This window comes from Rutilus rutilus (genome assembly GCF_951802725.1).
Source record: "Rutilus rutilus genome assembly, chromosome: 25".
In the NCBI taxonomy this organism is placed as follows: Eukaryota; Metazoa; Chordata; class Actinopteri; order Cypriniformes; family Leuciscidae; genus Rutilus; species Rutilus rutilus.
In genome coordinates, this window is record NC_140229.1 from 9,340,724 (window position 1) to 9,362,439 (window position 21,716).

At 37.0% G+C, this 21,716-nt stretch overlaps 1 protein-coding gene across 3 annotated transcripts; it reads right to left on the reverse strand.

Annotated features, from left to right (window-relative positions):
- Positions 1-14,440: 14,440 nt before the first annotated feature.
- smyd4 (SET and MYND domain containing 4) lies at positions 14,441-19,301 on the reverse strand. 3 transcript variants are annotated; one of them, XM_084401386.1, is made up of 10 exons: positions 19,046-19,301; positions 18,686-18,830; positions 17,482-17,571; positions 16,388-17,360; positions 16,037-16,297; positions 15,769-15,941; positions 15,519-15,654; positions 15,319-15,435; positions 14,856-14,979; positions 14,441-14,755 (listed from the first exon to the last, which is right to left on the reverse strand). In XM_084401386.1, exons 1-10 carry the CDS (start codon positions 19,177-19,179, stop codon positions 14,626-14,628), a joined length of 2,283 nt encoding a protein of 760 aa, XP_084257512.1. In that variant the 5' UTR covers positions 19,180-19,301; the 3' UTR covers positions 14,441-14,625. The 3 variants fall into 3 exon arrangements, with proteins under 3 accessions (XP_084257512.1, XP_084257513.1, XP_084257514.1); XM_084401387.1 differs by having other exon boundaries at positions 16,037-16,294; positions 19,046-19,295; XM_084401388.1 differs by lacking the exons at positions 18,686-18,830; positions 19,046-19,301 and adding exons at positions 17,761-17,836; positions 18,026-18,042.
- Between the last annotated feature and the right edge of the window lie 2,415 nt (positions 19,302-21,716).

Consider the following 21,716-nt stretch of genomic DNA (forward strand, 5'->3'; position numbering starts at 1 on the left):
GTCCATGAACAGTATTTTTGGAGAACAATTTCAACCACAGTGGGTCATTGTTTAATAGTGATGAGGAAATATCCAGGCATCATGTTTGCAATGACACAGTAAAATAGCTTTACTGGTACAATCATTCAGACAAATAGAGACAAGTAATCGGATCTATAAACTCAGGTGTTAAGGGACATAAAAGAAGGATTCATTTTGGGGACAAAGCTGAAGCTGCTAGCTCCTGCAGAAGGGATGTGGTCACAGGATAAGTCCCTTTTCCACCAAAGGTTACTCGAGTTCAGACGGGAGCACTCAGCATTTAGTCATTTTCTCCAGTCAAGTGGAGCATGTAGCTTTTAACGCTTGGAGATAATTCAATTTTGCGGTATTTCATTACGGTAACCCATCCTCCACCCTTTAGCCACATGAAATGTATTACTGATCACTATACTTTAAATTCTAAACTTCTGCTTTCCACCTTAACTCAGCATTACATCAACTAGACTGAGAAGCAGGCATCGTAATCATCAAAAATGCATGCATCAGAAGGGCTATAGTCTAAGTGATAGCTGTTATCAAGTGATGCACCATGATTATTTTATTCAGTGGGTACCTGACAAAGTGGCCTATTTGTGTTTGTCAACCTATGATAAGCCGGTTTGAGGTGTACAACAGATATGAGCTATCATGTTCCAAATGGGCATCTTGGCCGGGTGCATTACTTTATCCTGAGGCTGTCTGTCTGGAGTATCACAGTCGGCAAAGTGTCACCATGTCTGTCACTCGTGCTGTAGCCAGAAAGTTAGAGAGATGCTTTTTAGCAGTGCATAAATGTGATAGGACACCAAATATTGTCTGGAATTACTCACTAGTAATGGAAATAAAGCATTGTGTAAATCCTTTATTTAGGACCTTTAAGCTTTTGCATAGACAATATACAATTTGCCCCTCCGAAACAAAACAAAAATATTCTATATACACTACACTGGTCCAAAGTTTGGAATAATTACGATTTTGTAATGGTTTTGAAAGAAGACTAATGCTTACCAAGGCAGCATTTATTTGACCAAAATACAGAAATATTGTGAAATATTGTAAGGACAATGTTTTCTATTTGAATATATTTTAAAATATAATTTTTTCCTGTGATGGCAAAGCTGAGTTTTCAGCAGCCATTACTCCAGTCTTCAGTGTCACGTGATCCATTAGATATTTCTATCAATGCTGGAAACATTTTTTGATGTTTAATATTTTTTTGGAAAGAATGATACACTACCATTCAAAAGTTAGGGTAAGATTATTATTTAAAAAAGAATGCTTTTATTCAGCAAGGATGCATTAAATTGATCAAAAGTGACAGTAAAGACATTTTATAATGTTACAAAAGATTTCTATTTCAAATAAATGTTGTTCTTTAGAACAAAAAATCCTGAATCAAGAATCATTCATAGAATCCTGAAAAAAAATCACTAAATCACCATTAGAATGATTTCTGAAAGACACTTTCACACTGAAGACTGGAGTAATGATGCTGAAAATTCAGCTTTGTCATCACAAGAATTTGTGTCCCGAACTTGTGTTTTTAGAGTGACGTGTTTTTTACATGCACAGTAGTTCTGTGTAATTGTTTGTGTGTGTGAGTTTTCATCACATGTGCATTGTTTTGTTAAGTGCATCAATTATGCGTTTGTTCTATGCCTGTCACTTTAAAGTGTGTGTATTGGCAGCATGTGAATGGCTTTCTGCCTGATGGATCAGTAGTAACTGTGCCCTCTGTCTGGGTCTTTAATAGCTCATTCTCTATTCTGCTCACTTCAGATCAACCCGATCTCTCAACAAACGCTCGGCATTAACCCTAACCGCACATTTCCGCAAATGTCCAACATCCACCCCAGAGTGACTGTTAATTGTCAGAGAAGAGAACTCAATCAAACCAGTGCATACTCAAGTCACTCATGCAACACAGAACAATCAAAACCAGACTGTTGAATTACTAATGTGTACATAGCTCAAATTAAGAAAATTATTATAACGATAGTGATGGTTTAATCTTATATATCATGTTAGTATTTGTCTTAATTTAAAATTAAAAGTCGGCATGTTGTGATGTATATCCAAGTGAAACGGTTTCTTAAACAAGAAAAAATGTAGAAAATAATGAAAATAGCCTTTATGCAAAATACAATTTCTTTTTTACTTTCAGGAGTGCAATATGTTGCTCAGTATATTACTTACATCTACTTACATTACAGTTTCATCTAACAATATATGCACTTTTTATTTATTTAAAAAATAAGATTCACCCTGCTCTGTTTTGCAGTAGAGAGATTTACTTAAAATTTGTATCAGTTACCATCACCTTTCAAAGACTTCTCAATAGTAAAGGGCTGCATTGTAATGGCAAAGCCTGCAGGTATATCGCTGCCAGTGTGTTTTGTTTCCCCCCCCCGTGACCCAGACAAAAGGGTTGGTTGGTTGGTGGGTGGATGGTGGAGCCTGGAGGAGGTGATTGGGGTTGGGCTTCTCTTCTGCTGGCTCTGATAAGCATTAACAGAGGCTTTTATTTCTCATTAACTCAAGGTGCTTTCCTCACAGCTGAGCGGAGGATGAGGAAATTACACAGAGGCATCTGTGAGGACCTGTAAGACATCAAGCACCTGTGCTCAACCAGGATGTCTGCTATCAAGCTGTGTCTACACCAAACACAGATAAGAAACCTTGTGATTATAATATTACAGCTGTCACATTAACCCGCAGGCTTGACGTAAACAAGGGTGTCATACACTGCAGTTATTGCAGATGTGAGCATCTGACATCTTTGCCTTGTTCTGTCAGCAGAATTTGTCACATCAAATGCCTTGATGCATCAAACTAGGATGTATGTCATTGTCAACAGACGTCTCACCTTATAAAGAGGTCCAAGCCTGACACATTCATTCAGATTCAATATATACTATGGCAAGCCGTTTTAACTTTTCATTTCCAGGATATGAATTGTTGATATCAAAAATGTATTATTCACTAGTGAAATGTCACCATAGGCTGCCATTCAAAATCAATTGTTGATATCAAGAATTGATTTCTTACTAGTAGAAATATAATTTTTGATATCAATAATTACATTGTTACTAGTAAAAATGCGAATTACTGATATCAATAATTCAATTGTCACTAGTTGAAATGTCTATTCTTGATATCAACAATTGAATTGCTACTAGTAACATTTTTCATATTTGATATCTGAAAATGTATTTCTGATATCAATATTATTTCAGATATCTAAAATGGCTTTCTTACTAGTAACAATCACATTCATGATATCAGAAATTAACATTGTCACTAGTGAAAATGGAATTATTGATATCAAAAATGAACATTGTTACTATTAGCAATTCAGTTGTTATCAAGAATAGACATTTCAACTAGTGACAACTGAATCAACAATTGATTTTGAATTTTGAAAATACAATTACAGATATCAAGAATTATAGTTTTTACTAGTTGAAATTCAGTTGTTGATATCAAGAATTATCATTTTAACTAGTGAAAATTGAATTGTGGATATCAAGAATTAGCATTACTAGTGGAAATGTAATTTCTGATATCAAAAATAGCCATTGTTACTAGTAGAAATCTAATTCCTGATATCAATAAGTATAATTTTAACTAGTGAAAATTGAATTGTTGATATCAAGGATTCATATCCTGGAAGTTAAAGTGGAGAAAGTTAAAACGGCTTGCCATAATATACGCTTTTTAAACTGCCTACTATGAGACGCACATACATTCTGAACTCATGCAGACTGTTGGAAAACAATTCAGTTGCTTTGTAAAAAAGTTTAAGCATTTTATGTAAATGAGATGTGATTGGTGAGTAGCCTACCTTTAACTGTTTATTTCTCCTCTGGCAAACTGAGTCATGAAAAACCTTACCAAGTCAAGCATGCACTTTTCAGGCAAATGAAATTACAGAGATTTAGGACATAATGCAAGACGTTTGTGTGTTTCTTAAAGCAAAAGCAGTAATGGAAACACACACACACACACACACACACACACACACACACACACACACACACACACACACACACACACACACACACACACACACACAAAAACAGTGTGATGGGTCAATAGCAGAACTGAAAAAATACAAATGTTTTCTCCATAACCACTGAAATGTGATATATTTATATATATATATATATATATATATATATCGCAAATATATATATATATATCAAATATATATATATATATATATATATATATATATATATATATATATATATATATATATATATATATATCAAATATATATATATATATATATATATATATATATATATATATATATATATATATATATATATATATATCTCAAATATACAGTATATATCAAATATATTCATATCCTTTTCATTACTATGAGAATTACTATGACAGGTTTTTGTGAGGAAATAGATAAGCTTATTTTTTAAGACTTGTCACAAATCTGTCAACCAGCTTCTATAAACATCTCTGGAGGCTTACAGAGGCCATGAAAAGTTTACACGCAGAAAGTATCAGCGATGAAAGTGACCTACAGAAGCAATGTGTCAGTGGAGATTAAAGCTCATGTGTTCACAATGTGCTCCCATTTGCTTCACATCAGGGGACCGCTTATGTCCCAAATGGCAAGGATTTGTGGGTAAATAGTGTTCATTCTGTCCCTCCCATCGCTCGAGTCCTTCAAAGCTGCCTCTAAGCAAAGGGTAAGGAGTTGAAGGACTGTACACTATTCTTGCACACATGCAAGGCTGTACCTTCAGCAAGAGGTTTTTCATTCATCACGTACCACCACGTAAACTTAAATCAGCTGTCTGCGTGACAAACGGCTCTGCCCTGATAAAGCACCGACGCAGGTACACGTTCCTCATCAATCAAAAGGCAACAAGGTCATTTATATCTCATCCTCAGTGGGAAACGCGTCCTTTTGCTTCACCCTCAAGGTCATCGATTCTTATAGATCAGGCATCGCTATTAACAGAAGTGAGAATTAGACACACAATCCTCCAAACTGCTTGTGGCGAGCAGGACGAGGCCGAGGGCCGTGATGGAACGACGCGAAGCCGGTGGCGTGATTGATAATGAGCGACACCTGCGCTACACACCGGTCTCGTATCTCTCACGGAGGAGCGGAAGCATAAGGGAGGAGCGACGACAGTGAAGTTCGAGAGAGGACAGGCCTGGACTTACGTTGTGTTTGTTTTATTATTAAATCGTGTGTTGAATGTTCGCCGGTTCCTGCCTCCTTCTTCCCACAACATCTAACTGCGTTACACTGCCTTTTTGCAGATGGATTTCATGAAGGAAAATCAATCATCGCTCCGATCAACTCATCATTCATCCCCGTCCCGAAGACGGTCTAAAAAGCATCCTAATCACTTTCCAGGTCATAAAAATTCAAAAGGATTCCTTCTCAACTCCTCTTCTCCATCTGTCTACAGCGAGGCGGACGCCCCTGAGGCTGTAATCAAGCCGTGTCTTTGATGAACACTGCAGGAGTGCAGAGAGACACACTACTTAAACACTATTCCTGAGCCATGTGAATTAATAATGGAGGTGGAATCCATCTTTGCTTGGTCACTCTGGATGTGTTATACCTGTCTATTGGCCGGAGAGTAACAGATACTTATAAAATGGTGTCACCTGTCAGAGAGGCATTAATTAGTCATCCACAGTTGTAACGGAGCGAGCCGTGTCCAGGTGGCAGCGTGAGGGCAGTGTGGCACGATATCATCTGTTTGCTTGTTCCAACATGGCCATCTTATAATGCATCTCATTCGACCTCTGACATAAATGGCTTCTAAATGAACATCAACACCTTTGGGACAACAGCATCAATTCCCAGTGATACTGCCTGGCAACACTCAGCTGATGAACAAGATATCAAAACTGTTGTGGATCTACTTCCCTGTACTAAACTTAATTTAATCAAGTGGTTTTAACGCCATGATCTTATTTGCAGATTTTCTACACATGACGCACCTCTTGTAAATGTATTATTTTTATATAATATATATTATTTTTTATTTATTTATTTATTTTATTTTACAGCATTCACCTTTTAGGTAATAAAACTGTGCATGTTCATTTTAGTTCACAGTGCGTTAACAGATAAAACTTTTGATCTTAAATATATAGAGATTACAGTCAGTTATGTTTTAAGTGAACAGTTGAGAAAGAAAACGCATGTGTAACAGTAGGCTATAATGGATATGTGAGTCAGGTCTTAAAGTGACAGCAGCCTAACATACCTGCTAAAGAGATAATATTAAAACTATCTATATGGCAGTTTTTCCCTGTGGCATCGATGGCAAAATTGTTGCCAGTGAAAATGCTGAGTAACTTTGGAAAATCATTTGCCATAGTATATACAGCATTTCCTCAAGAAAACATTGTAGGCAACGCAACGGCCTTAAAATAAAAAAAAGGTTGCCCTGTTTTTTCCCCCTGGAAGCTGAAGACAAGAGCGGTGCTTGGTCACTGCCTCTGGGAGTGACCTTGGAGGGGCTGATGTGTGGCCTGGGCAGTGTCTACACACAAATTCAATTATTTATGGTGTGGCTGCTGTGTAGAACTCAACTGTTTGCTGAGAAGAAATCCCCTCATCCATCTCAGAGAGCTCCAGAGGTTCAACAGGAAAGAGATTAAGAGAAGTGAAGTTATTCACACCAACACTAATTGTGCAAAAGGACACTGTTCAAAAAAGCAATTACGGAATCAAAATAATGAAATGAGCCTGATTGCTTAAAGAAATAAACCCTTTTTTTAAAGACTGTTATAGCACTATTCTTTGTGTTTTATTACCTTGCCATTCAATTACAGATTTCTGGTAAACGCTGCTTCAGGGCCCTATCTTGCAGCCAGCGCAATTGACTTTGTACACCGACGCATGTATCATTCCTATTTTGCACCCGACGCACAGCAGACTTTTCCCTCCTCAGACGCACGTCGGTAAATTAGTTTAAAATTAGTCCTTCAAAATTAGCAAACGTTCCCTGATGCTATTTGCAGGTTTAGAAAACAATTCCACCACAGACCAGGAAAAACCTGGTCTAAAGTCAATGTAGCGTGTGCACAACATGCATACACTTCTCTCATCTACACAGAAGCAGCAGTTTTCATTTTTGCAAATCATAGGCTACATTATTACAAGGAAAAATATTAACACACGAGGGAAATCATTGATGTGTCCATGAAGATGTGAAAAAATAGGCATAAATCTAGCTTACACATTTACCCAAATTATCATACGCCTGTTTAACCGAAGCTAATTTGGGTGGGTTTCTCCAGTTCTCTGTCTTTTATGGCCCTGACGAGAACGTCGGTCTCCTCGGCTGTGAACCGCTCCTGGCGTGCGCCTGGCAAATCCGCCGTTATTATAGCAACCTGCCATGGAACAAGCGCGCCTGCTCTTAAAGGGAATGTGAGATGACGCTCTGATTGGTTTATTTCACGTTACGCCCAAACCTATGAATAATGAAGCTACTTCAGACCAACCCATTTTAGATTTGCGTTGGGCGCAAGAGTCATTTATCCCACCGGTATAATAGCAACAGCGCCAAAGATCCGCCCACAAAGTTATTTGCGTTTCGCGTTTGATACTTACGTTTCAGATCATTAAAATAGGGCCCTCAGTGTTTCTGATACAATAGCTGAGCGAGTGACTAATTCTCTCTTCTGACCAATGTAATCAATCTCTCAGTATTATTCTCATATTTTGTTGTCATAGAAACACTATCATGGATTTTTTCTTTTTCTTTTGCTATTTAGCAAATGGAAATGCAAAATTTAATGTATTACATAAGTTTACCCAACTATGATGACTTTTCTGAGAAACCCAGAAATGAGAAAATGGTCCATTGTCACTGAAAGACTATATAGAACTTAATGGTGCCAGTGTTTCTGTTACAGGAGATCTTTCCCGTTGTCCGCACATGGTATTCCGAGGATTTGCTTTGTCCTTCCTCAACTTCCAATTTTAGAAAACTGCAGCTGAAATTACATCACCTTTCAAATAAACTTGACTCAGTTTCCCCTCTCAAATTCTCTCTCTCATTCTTTTCTGCTGACCTAAGTCTCTTGCCCAGGGAGATGGTTGAAATAGCTCAATGTGTTATATAGAGATGGAGAGCGCTGCATTTAATGTGGACAAATATGAGCAGCGGCTCATCGTTGTTGTTTTAGTTTTTTTTTTTAAGGAAGATGGGTAGATAGGTAGATAGATAGATAGACCTTATTAAACAATACTGAAACCTTATCAAATCTAAGCCAACATCCTCCCACTTTGCTGGTAAAAATGTAGCCTTATTAAAGTTTAATGGCCCAGAGACCCTTCAATTAGTGAGTTTGGCTCATACATTAAAATAATGACTCTAATGAGGAGAGTAATGATGACTTTATTATGCACATGCGAGGAGATTAAAACTGCTTTATCAGCCACTATGTGTCACTGAGCCTGCTAAAATAAGATGAAAAATAAGGTCAAAGAAAGTGTAATGAACAATGTGTTAATATTTAGCACCTCTGCAGGTCATGATATCCTATTACTGCTTTTTCTTTTAATAATTATACATTTATCTTGTTGGGTGGACATATTAATTTTTAATAATTATAATAAAATGTGTATTTCTGAAGGATCATGTGACACTGAAGACTGGGGTAATGGCTGCTTCAATTTCAAATTCTTTTTTTTGTGTGTGCAATATTATACAATGTTAATTTTTTTTTACTGTTCATATATATAAATACATATACAGTATACATGTACTGTATACATAGTATACATGTATATTACATACACACACATACAGTATATACATACACGCGCAAACACACTATAATCCAAATTGTGGTCATGTAATCTCATTCCTTTCTATTTGCTCATTTATCAGCAAATATGAAACTTTCTTCCGCTCAGTGTATGACCAAAGCATTGCAGGCCCGGATAGAGAAACCTCAGCTGATGCATTATGGTCATGGTTATTGATTGTATTATATACAGTCAGTCATTTGATATGTTAGTTCAGTTACAAAAATTGCAATAATTGAACACTTGCTTAAAGGAACAGTTCCAAAATAACAAGCTGTGTTATCATTTACACTCTATCGTATCAAACCTCTATGATTTTTTTTCTCTTACATGGGATACAAAAGCTGATTTATCAGGGTTCTGTTAGTCATTTGCAAACTTAATAGTTGGATCCAGTCAGTTTTCCTATGAAAAATATGTTAGGGTGGTGATAGCTCTTTGGTTACCTCTCTCACTCTCACTGTCTGCCTGTAATGACCTTGGCTTATACATTTCTGTGTTTGATTGACAGTCGAGCGTTGTGCTTGGTGGGACAGCTCACTCATCGCCCCAGCAGCTTCGCAGACGGTTTGAGAACCTGACATCAGCAAAACACGCACTCTTACACACATATATCTGACAACTCTCTCACAGCTCTGCTGTCAGTCAAAACGAGAGGTTTCTCTCAGCCAGTGAGACTGGCTCTTTCATGAGTCAGTATATCATAAAACCTGCATGCAGACAGTTTACTTAATCAGGTCTGGTTACCTGATGGAATTACGTGGTGGAAACCAGCTGTGGAAAATTGGCCAAATGATTCCGCTGGCTGTGATGTGCTCGCGAACAGACCACACGCACAGGATGCTCCAGTGATCTGTGATATGAGACGTGATAGATGGCTTTTCATTATCGACAGAAGCATCCATTTTATTTAAAGAGCACATCTAAAGAGCTCCAAAAAGTATTTGAACACTTAAATCACACTTAAAATATTTAGATTTGAGTGCATTAGATAGTAAAATAGCAAACCAAGAGACATTTTAAAGAAGACATTTCTAAAATAAAGTTAACTTTTTTACCAAAATATTTCAAGTTTATTCATATAGTTTAAAAATTCTGGAAAAAAAATAAATCTGGACACTTTGCGGTTGAACTAAGTGGTATATATGCTTGATTACTTCATAGATTTTTACTGATTAGATAGCTATCCATTAAAGACCAAGTGGAAATGCCCTCCCGGAGGCATTCGAGACTGATAGCAATCCAATAGCTAAGTGTAGGATTCAGGTTCGTTTAACACGTTACCACTTTTAAATCCACTCTGGAAAATTCTCAAATTTTCCCCCACAATCAGCACAGAAATATATATATATATATAAAAAAAGAAGTATTTTTTTACTATGGTTAAATTGTCATTGTTAAAATTGTTTAGAAAGTGAGTTTAATTTGAGTTTAAAAGCTCTGCATCATTTATTCCCACTAAAGCAATGAAATTCATAATTCATACATTTGGGGCCGGTGTAGATGCTCTTTTGTTGTTTAATTCATCTAAGTGTAGAATTGCGCTATAAGCATTACATACTGTGATAGAGGACACACTGTATACTGCTCAGTTGTGCTTTAATCCATGTAGACAATGTCAGAATGAATACAAATGCCTGAGACAGACAAATCCACCTGATATTAAGTCAGGTGGGCATTTCTGCTGCTACAGAAGCCCCTGTACTGCAATCAAAATGAGTGGGAGATATATGTGCAAATCTGCTCAGGTCAGCCATAAGTGTATGACCTCTTGCTATGTATACATTTAGACAAGACATGTCACATGATCTTCAGAGAATGGGAATATTATCCTTCCAGAATGCAGAGCTATTGCTCCAGTTAATAATGCAGAATAATTTAAACAAAGGATGCCGCTCATCCTAGACCAACACTTCATATTTTCATAATTTCATAATTATTTTTAAACATTTTTATTTTCAAACATATTTTGAAAGGTTTTCGTTTTTCGAGTTTTAACAACCTGAACTGAAATTGCCTGATATAATTGAGAAAAACTTAACACACTGATTTTCAAATAACAGAACAATTTATAAATAAACAATAATTAAAGATAATGCCAAATTCAAGACTTTGACCTTGAAATTTGACTTTGAAATTTCAAAATGAATTACTAATTTTAATTAAGTCATCATGCAAGTATATTCAAGTCACTGTCTGTAAATTTTTTATTTTTAATATAAATTAATAGATCCATGTTATAATTCCTGTCTTGTTTCCCCTGTTTTGTGTTGAAGGACTTATGTTGAAGTGTATTCTGTTTCTATTGTTCCAGTGGTTCACTTCCTGTGTTTAGTTCCTATTTACTTTCATTTCCATTGCTACTTTGTTTTTTGCCATAGTGATTCATTACTCACACCTGTTTCTTGTTAGCTCCTTGTTAACTTGTGCATATAAGTCAAAATCTGCGTAATAGTTTTGTACTACAATACTACAAAAAGGCGTAACAATGGAACAACAGTTTTAATGTTGAATTTGCTGAAAACAGTAGCTGTGAATTTGAGAACTTGTACAATAAATATTCGTACTTGTAAGTGAACATTTACACTCACAGCTCCAATGTGAAAACCTGTAAAATAAAAATCTAAAGCTGAATGTTGAAATTTGCACTCGCAGACAATAGTCACAAACCTGTATTCTGAATTTGAAGCTGCAGACAAGTAGTCACAAATGTGTAAATGCCATTCACAGAAATACAATGACAGAAACAAACTTGTAATATATATTTGCATTTAATTTTACATTCACATTCGCACAAAAAGAGTGGCAAAAGTCAAGGCGCAAAATTTGAAATTGCAGTGAAAGGTTTGAGAAGCTGCAAGTGCCTAATTGAGGTTGTACTGCGAATGTGAATGTAAGATTAAATGCAAATATATATTACAAGTTTGTGTCTGTCATTGTATTTATGTGAATGGCATTTTACACATCCTGGTCCAAACTTTATGTGGCACGTTGACTCGAAGCCTAAGTGTTTTCGTGCTCGTCTATAGGCAACGCCATCTGGGCCGAGAACACTTAACAGTAACCGTACTGTCTCCCTCTTCATACATCTTAAGTGCATCAATCTGTATCCAATCATTTGGCCGGATCCCGTGATTTCCTCAGATATAATACATAACCACTGGTGGTGGTTGAGGAAAGATTCCCGTAAAGTGCTCTGGGTGTAGGCCTACAGTAGACATATGAAAGCGCTATATAAATGCCTCATTCATTCATTCATTCATTCATTCATTCATTCATAAAGATGGATATCTCCATCCAGTCTGAAAAGTGTTTTCGCCTGTAAAGTCTATTCCGGCGCAGTATATTTTGTAACGTCCTAAAACAAATGGTAATGCCATATTGGTAGATTGGCACCTGTAGAATTTCCAATGTTGAAAGCCCAGATCAAAATAATTAAGCTATTTTGTGTAGATCCATGTCCGAGGCAGGTTGACTTCACGAACGCATTACTTTACACACACACGCACACACACGCACACACACACACACACACACACGCACACATATACATCACACACACACACACACACACACACACACACACACACACACACACACAGGGCCTGGGACCATCCGCTCCCCTCCTGCATAGGTAACACATGCACACACACATATACATCACACACACACACACACAGGGCCTGGGACCATCCGCTCCCCTCCTGCATAGGTAACACACACACACACACACACACACACACACACACACACACACACACACACACACACACACACACACACACACACACACACACAGGGCCTGGGACCATCCGCTCCCCTCCTGCATAGGTAACACACACACACACACACACACACGCGAGTAATGAATTGGAAACACTCGCTCTGCGCGAGTGGACGCGATGTTTTTACATTGCATTTCAGGGCTTCCGTAATATAAAACAAAGTATAGTGTTTAAATAAATGTAATTACATGGTTAAAAAAATAATTAAAATACAAAAAATAATGTTCTCCTGTTGACAGATATTTTTTTCATAATTCTGGCAATAGGATGAACTGTTGAATGAGTAATCTTGAGTCAAGTCCCTGTAGTCATCCAATCTGGCTCTCATATGCTGATGAAATATATATTATAAACTTGACAGGTGATTTTTATTTTATTTTATTTTTTATTAAAAAAAGTAGTTTGAATAGAGTTGTTTAAAAGATGGAAGCAATTATCAAAGTAAAAATGTTGTTTCATTTTCCAATAAAAGATGATACATTTTTACTTGATTTGTTACATTTAATTACCCTTAGCAGATTTTGACTCATATGTAGCCCTTGCGTTTCTCTTGTTGTCAGTCGATGTTTGCTGTAGCGTGTAGATTGTGTGCGTCCGAATTCCTTGCCTTCCGTGTTCCTTTGATATTGGTTTTTACAATCTGGAAAAGAGTATGTCGTCATATAGGCTACTAGATAAATATTCACATCACATCATTGTACATGAAAGTATTTAATTTATTTATTACTTATTTGCTGTAATTGATAAGCTACTTCAGATAAGACCTTGCTTATGATTAATCTCCCAAGGTATTAAATGTTAATCCCATTCCATAAAAAAAACTATATCATGAACATGCCCTTAAGCATAAAAAGTTATTTCTTACATGGAGGTCACATATCCAGCCATGCTGATTATCTGCCTGTTGTGAGTCTGAACGGCCCTGAATGTCAACATGAGGTCACACACACATAGTTCCTGCTCTCCTGAGATATATAATCTCATTATCCCCTGACTGTTAAACAGATTTACCGACGCAAAAACCTTGACTAGAGGCTCAAACCAACCACTGGAATAACACGTCTCTAAACAGCATATCCAAAAACCTCACACAGGCTGGTGGTTGTAAGAGTGATGAAAGTGCTAAATCTATTGGCTTGGATTCCCCTTTACCAGCTGTTTTTAAGGAGAAGTATAGAGAAGGTGGTTTAATTCCTTGTGAGCACAGAGATAGTCCCATGGGTTTCACTCTAGTTGTCTGAGAGCCTATTAGCTACGTTAAATGTCAAAGGCCTTCACTGGATTATTGTACCATTGTTCTTAAATATACGGCCGGCCGTTTTGTGTCAGTGTGTTGGTGTTTGGTGATACATTTTTTCTAACACATCTAAAGGGATCCCACTCTATAGGCTGAGAACAATATGATAAACTAAATGTTTTAAGAGGTTCTCCTGCACTTCAATGTTGAAGAACATTAAATATTCAAGAGCACAGGATTCTACTTTTTCTGGTTCTTGAGGGATACCATGATGCAATGGTAGAATATGAATTACAAGAAGCCTTTTATAATGCCTACTATCATGCTAAACTTGAATATGGAGTACAACCATACCATAAAAAGAGATGCATTCGGGTTTTTTTGAGGATTGACACTTTACTGAGTATTGACACACAGAGCTGTGCTGTGTCTCATAAGCATGGTTTGTATTTCCTCACTGTTGTTAAAGACCGCCACCTAGAGGTATGAAATGGTGTTTGCAAACTACTATTACTGTTGCTCAAATTTAAGGTAAGAGATTTAATGACAGACTTAAATGATGACAGATTAATGACAGTAGACAGATTTCAATTTGATTGTATATTTACATTCATATGTAAATGTAGGGGCATCAAGAATTCCAATAAAGTATCACATCGCATGTTAATTCATGACTTTTAATACTACTGCACATATATAAAAATAAATAAAAAGATTCAAAAGCATTACATGTTGTTTGAAACTACCATTCAGTTTTGGTTATTTCACAGCAGTCCTTGTAGACAGCGTTCCATTTCATGAAGTTCCTGTAGTTCTTCACAGTGAGGGCCACAGTGGAGAGAGAGGAGCCTATGGGCCCTGGGAATCACAGAGAGAGCCGCACCACAGTCTCTTCTGTCAAAGGAAAGAGGAGAAGAACTGTTTTTGATCATAAACAAAAGTATAAGAAATCTCATATGCTTTACGGATAGAGTTTGACAAGTTTAGCTCTTACGCGTTAAAATGTAACTGTGCTAGTTTAAAAAGCTGTCGTCCAAGCTCAATGCTGTCCTCTCCGAATTGGGCCTGAACAGCAACAATGCTGCGCTTTAGATGGGACGCGGCCAGACTCCATTCACCTGTGAGTAAAATAATCCTAAAATCATACTACACACTCTTCACTATATGAATTTAGATGTTACTTATTTCATCAGTCAAAAGGCAATGTAGAACTACATATCTTACAATCTTAGACAAATATAATACCTTGGCTTAGAGTTGTAATATTTACCCTTAGGGGCTGTTCATACAGAATGTGTTTTTGCACATAACTGCACTGCTTTTCCATGTTTTTTCTATGTAAACATATGCTAGACGGACATGAGCATCTTGTGACACAGCATTCTAAAAAAATGATTTTTTTTCTGAGTGTTAGGAACATGTGACACATATCTCTTTTGAAAGGCTGTTGTTCTCACCTGTTGTGGCGTACACACGAGCGGTCGCATCTGCTAGCTCTCCTTGGAGAGGGTGAGTCTCTGTTAGGATGCTGTTTGCCTGAGAAGTAGCTGATTTTAGGATCTTTAGGGCTTTGTCTGCAAGACATGGATACATATTATGGATATTTATGGATATCTAACACAGACAAAACAGTTTGTGATTCAAACTGAGGCAGTACCTAATCTGTCTCTCTCCATAAGATGAAAGGCTTCATCCAAAAGACACTGTAAACCCTGAAGTCTGTTTTGTACATCGGCACTGGTGATCTGATGACCACAGGATGGCAAAGAGCACATGTACCCATCCATACGGGACTGAAATAGTATCAAATCATTTGTTTGGCAAATGGTTCCTTTAGTAAATAAATGTGTAATACCAGCAATATCTCCAAATATTTTGATCAGTATTACTTTTCTGCAAATGTCTACCTGAAGAGGCCTTTCACATTTCACACACTTCAACCCAGGTGTTGCGTTTTCTTTTGCATTCTGGCTTCCTTCTGATAGGTCTGTCAGACAAGCTTGACAGTTACAATGGAAAAAGTACTGCTCCAGCAGGTGGCGCTGACGCTCCTTCACCTCCATTCTGCTACAGTGTGGGCCTGTGAAGAAATTATGACATAAAAAAAAAACATATATATATATATATATATTTCAAACCAACCAACCAACCTAAAACTGAATTCACATGTTTTACCATAACAGTGCAGAATCTCCTGTCCTGCAGTAAGATGTTTTGAAGCGCGTACAGTGACCGTCACACCACAGTGAGAGCTCTCTGGATGGTCAATGTGACCTTCAGAACAGCCGAACTGACTGAGCGGGTCATTCTGAAAGCCTGCAGTAAACGAGATGCTTGTGTTTGGACTGCAGGAGTGGTTAAGTAGGCTGAGTACAGGAAATATTGCTGTGGCAATTCGGATTTCACTACTGGACTGAACAGCCATACCACTTACTTCTGTAAGAAAATTGATCAACAATCATTAAAATTCATGAATCTAATGTATTAATTGGTAGTTTGAGTTCAAGCATGAGAGTTCTGTCGAACCTTTGTCCCTAACAGCAGTGAGTGCTTGAGCGTTACACCTGAGCTGCATCATGTGTCTCAGAGCTGTGGCTCCTAGCATGCTCATCTCAGGCTGCCAGATTCCACTAACTTCTTCGTCCTTGCAAGATGCCCACATGTCCGGTGGGGATCCACCTTGCAGCCTCCTATAAAGCACCGCCATGGTGATCGCCGATAAGAAGCGTGAGACGGGTGAGTGTTGTGCCACATGTGGTAAAAGGCTGTAGATCCCCATGTATGAGTTGCCATGATAACACTCGGTATGGTCTGAATCTTCTCTACAGTGGCCTCCAAGACTCAACTTGACTGGCGAATCACTTTTATAAGAGCTACATGTCACGTGGTCTTCTTGTGAAAAGTCTGAAGCGTTTTTCTTCACCCTTTGAACTTCATTTTGTCCGGCTTTCAGGGCCACTCTAAGTGCAAGATGTCCCAAAACCCCAATGGCCAACAGATCTGCTCCAATTGGGCACTCCCATTGGTGCCAGCGCTCCCAAGCATCTTTTTGACAGCTCTCTCCACAGTACCGAGCATAACTACAGTTTGGACAAGGCACAAAGCTCAATGATTGGCTCAGGCAGTGGTGACAGTGTCGGTCTTCAGTATCAAAAGTCTTTCCTTCCTTTTTAGTCTCTGTATTGAGTTTGTTACTTGGGACGAGTACATAACAGAAAGCCTCGTCCTCCAGCACCACCTCGCCAGCTGGTTTATTTTCCGTGGCTAATATGTGGCGACCTTTCTCTGGACTGAAACAAACAGACACACCATGTGAAATACAAGTAGTAGAGTTTCTGCTTTTCTGGCATGGTGGTGTTTGATGATTTGTGGTTGGCATGTTGGATTTTTCAGGTTTTCTAAGTTGATTCAGGCATGCGGCTTGTCTAGTTCTTAGTTTGTCTTGCAGGTGGCTTGGGTAACCAGCCTCCAAAGAACGTTGAATATCCTGAAGACATTCCTGAGGGAAAAAAAAGAAAATCACTTAAACTCATATAGATGTGTCAGTGTTGCACTAAACAATTAGTCTTGTCCTTATTTGAATACTTCCACAAAAAAAAGAGCATAAGACAGACTCTTACTCTGTAGAGGCCATGGTAAAAGAGGGCTGCAGAACGGTTAGCATAGCACAAGGATAGCTCTTCTGTATTCTTGTCTGCATTGCAAACACCCTGAAACATCAGAGAGAATGGGAATATATCATGATCACAGTACAACCTGCCATTTGAAATCCAAACCATTTTTAGCATAAACACTGAGCTCAAACCATCATAAAATGTTTTCTGAACCACAGTGATTAACTTTATTCACAATATGTCCTTAGTACCTCAATCTTAACGGTTTCAAGATGGATTGCTCACCATCAGATTGTGTTGCCCCATGTTTCTTCTACTAGGAGTTTCTAATATCTATCAACCTGATACTGTCTAGATCCATCTTCATGCAGGAAAGAATCAAACAGTTGGACAGAGGCTGATATATGCTGCGCCATTCTGTATTCTTTTTGCGTTTTGCTCTCAATTAAATATATTTGTTAAAGGTAACCTGTCGAGTGCATCCTTGCAACACAGTAGGTTACACCATGTTTCTTGTACATACCTTACAACGCATCAATCAGTCACCTACCTTACAACGCAAGAATGTACAGGGAGACTGGTAATGTTTACTCATTGAAATCAGATTTAATTTCCTATTAATTCAATTTAATGCCTGGGAACCCCAACATGGCACAGAAGAAGAAAGAAGTCTGATAAATCGCCGTTTACTAGGCTGTGTATAGGCCTATTAAATATAATGTTACATAGCAATACTTTACAATTTTTCCAAATAATTCATTTCATAATGATACTGTTATTGTTGTTGATATTGACCTAGTACTTGGTAGCGAAAAGACAAGTTGTTTTGCCAAACCCAACCGTCACCAATCTGAAGGAATCGCAAAAAAATCTGTTATCAAACAGGTTTCCAGAACCCTCGAGGTTTCCTGCTCCCTCTGCCTGTCATTGGTCAAACAAGCACATAACCCCGCCCCAAACTCCACAGTTGGTTATTTAAAATCGAGCAATAGAGCGATAGTGCAACAAAATCGATACTTTTTGAGGATATCAACGTGGATTATGCACGTTAGGGAATAAAGCAGGAATAAATAGTAACAAATCAGGAATACAGTGCTTTAATCATACACAAAAAAGTAAGTTAACAAAGAAAATCACACACATTGAAATTTATTGATGTATAATATCGTTATTATATGAAGCAGGTATTTAGATCGCGTATTGTCCTTACCTTGGAGTAATAGAGTGCAGCGACTGTGTAATCCTTCACTTTGAAGCTGAGGTTACCTTGCTGTCTAAACTCAGATGCCCTCTCAGGAGACTTTTTCACAGAGTACTTCTCAGAGATTCTGGAGAAAGTGTTGAGATCTTCTGGGCTGAAATATGGACAAATGACAAAAGGTATGTAGAATATTTATTTTGATTTAGAAACATACAGCTGGTATTTAAATATTTTCAAATTGTTCACACTATATGGAATATCTCAATACAAACTAGTGCAGCAACGTACAAAGGCAGATTAGTATCATATTAGGCTATCTAAAATAATTTAAGCGATTTCATAAACAACTCCAGAGTGCAATATACTGACCCTAATATTGACAGCCCGTGGCTGAATATCACATCTATATCTGTCAGAAGGCAGAAGCCTTCAGTTTCTTCAGATCTCATTTCCGTCCATTTCTGCTCGACATGCCGAACCCACTCTGGACAGGGCAGATCCATTCAAAAATACGCCCTAAAAGATACCTATTAACCGAAAAAATATAGGTACGAAATTGTTTAAACACTTTGGATTTGACGGCAATAAAGTGACTTCCTGTTAAAACTTTTATCAATCTTCAAAATACAGGCCCTGGCAAGCTCCTTGTTTAAAAAAATAAAATTAATAATAATAATTAACAAAAAAATGTAATTTAACTGTAGCTATAAATACAAATAATAGTTATTAAAAGGGGGAACATAAATTAGTTTACATGTTGGTTTGATGTACTTTTTAGCATTTTAATTTAGATTGTAGATTGTTTTAATATATTCATAATAAATTATTAATGTAAATATTTTTATGTCGTCTGCTGCCTCCTGGGAAGTTTGTTGATCTTTTTTTAAAAAAAAAAAAAAAAAAAAATTGCTTTATTCATCATCTCAAATTATGTCTCTTTGAAAGCAGAGATACAGTAAGAATCACTGGGAAGGGAGGTGCATTATTTTCCCCAGTAGGTGGCGACATTGTTCCACGTTACAATCTTGTTTTTAAAAAACACTCCTCTCAGGGACACAAGGCAGGTGCACATAGGTATCAGTTGTTGCCACGCATTTTGTTCTTTTAATAGGCTATCTCTTTCTGTTGGTCAAGCTCTCTGGGGACTTCATTAGCTATTGTATCTCCAGGGGGAATACAATTACTGTTTAAAGAGTCAGTTCTGTCACTAAATAAATGCCTATATTTACTGCCCCAATGCTTTCAGATTAGGTCTAATGCAGGTTTTGTCCTGGACATTATAAACAGTTTTCAATCAATGTCGAAATAATTTGAATCTCCTTCATAAGGATTTATAGGATTTGTTCTTTGGTTTGCTGTGAGAAATTGTCCTCTGAAAATAGAGTATTTTACTTTTGATGAAATTAATCAGCATCTGCAAAAGGAGAACTGCTATACAATATTTGTGAGTTTTGTAATTTACATGGAAATGTTTACCCACTAGACAAAAACACTTACTACAGCTTCACTGTACTTATTTCTTGTACGAAGAAAGAAGTACTATTTAGTTCCTAAATATATAATGACATATAGCATACATTTTCCTATACAGCTCATAAATACTTTACAGGGTGGTTGCAGGTAGATCAGGCCACTTTTTTTTTATTCATCTCAACATGTTATACAGCTGTAACTGAGCTCAATTGTATCTTTGGCACAAGACAGGCTCATATTAATCAAAATTTTGAATAAAAAGGATTTAATTTTGTTTATTACTTGGTTTCACTTTATGAAGTGTCTCCATGTCTGCATATGAATATTAATGTTGTGTTGTATCTGTAAAGCAGCTGCATCTGTGAGGTCCTGGGGGATGGTGCTTATCACACATATTACTCTAGCTTTATGTTCTACCATTTTGTTTCATATTTTGTGTCTCAAAAGCTGCTATTAATGCACCCTGTGATCTAGGGCACTTCTCTTGTATTTTCATGACTGACTTTGTTGTTGCATGTGGGTGGAATGTTTTCCAAGAATGTAACTTGCTTTCTGACATTTTACCTTCTTTCTGAAGAGTTGTCTTCATTTTACCACTCTTAAGTTTAATATGATGCAAGTTATACTGCCTCTTGAATTCTTCTATGGAATGAAACTTGCCATCAGCTCATACTGTAATTAAATTAGCCTATATGGTGAACCTTATGGCTACTTGGTACATTACAAAAATATAAATTTGAAAAATGAACAACATGACCCAAACTATGCAATTAAATCACTATCTATTTAACAGATGAGTTTGTGAGATTCATTTTAATAGTTAGGCCATTAAATGTCTGTTTTTGCTTCGCTAAAAAGAACCAGTAAATAAGAGGCATTTGTTTGTGATGCGCTGTATGTTTTTGATTCACTTAAAAAGAACCAGTTCACTAGAGTCATTTGTTCATCAATCAGACTACATTTTGGTTTGCTTAAAAGAACCGGTTCATAAGAGTAATTTGTTCATCAATCAGACTACATTTTGGTTTGCTTAAAAGAACCGGTTCATAAGAGTAATTTGTTCGTGCTGTATGGTTTTTGATTCTCTAAAAAATTCTCACATTTTTTCGTGAATCAGACTACACTAGTTGCGCTGTATGTTTTTTATTCACTAAAAAGAACCAGTTGACAACAGTCAATTATTCCTCAATCAGAACACTCCATGTTTGTGATTCTCTAAAAAGAACTGGTTCATAAGAGTTATTTGTCTGTTAATTGGAGGACTACACTTGTTTGCACTGTGTTTTTGCTTTGCAAAAATAACTGGTTCATAAGATTAATTGTTCGTGAATTGGATATTGCCCTGTATGGCTGCATCCGAAATCGCATAATTCCCTTCTATAGCAGGCGAAAAACAGAATGTGACAAAAGAAGTAGGCCTATTTTGAATTCACAGTACTCATAAAGGTGTAGGCAAGGCAAGTTTATTTATATAGCACATTTCATACACAATGGCAATTCAAAGTGCTTTACATAGAAGAAATTAAAATAATAAAAAGAAATTAGAATAATTAAAACAGTTTAGAAA

Bases quoted from the DNA above. Each gene is read 5' to 3' on its own strand.
- smyd4 (XM_084401386.1), bottom strand. From the start codon at position 19,179: ATGGATCTGCCCTGTCCAGAGTGGGTTCGGCATGTCGAGCAGAAATGG. The intron at 16,298-16,387 runs GTTCGACAGAAC...ATTTTCTTACAG, and splicing joins CACTGCTGTTAGGGACAAAG to AAGTAAGTGGTATGGCTGTT. The intron at 15,436-15,518 runs GTACTGCCTCAG...CATGTCTTGCAG, and splicing joins TATGGAGAGAGACAGATTAG to ACAAAGCCCTAAAGATCCTA.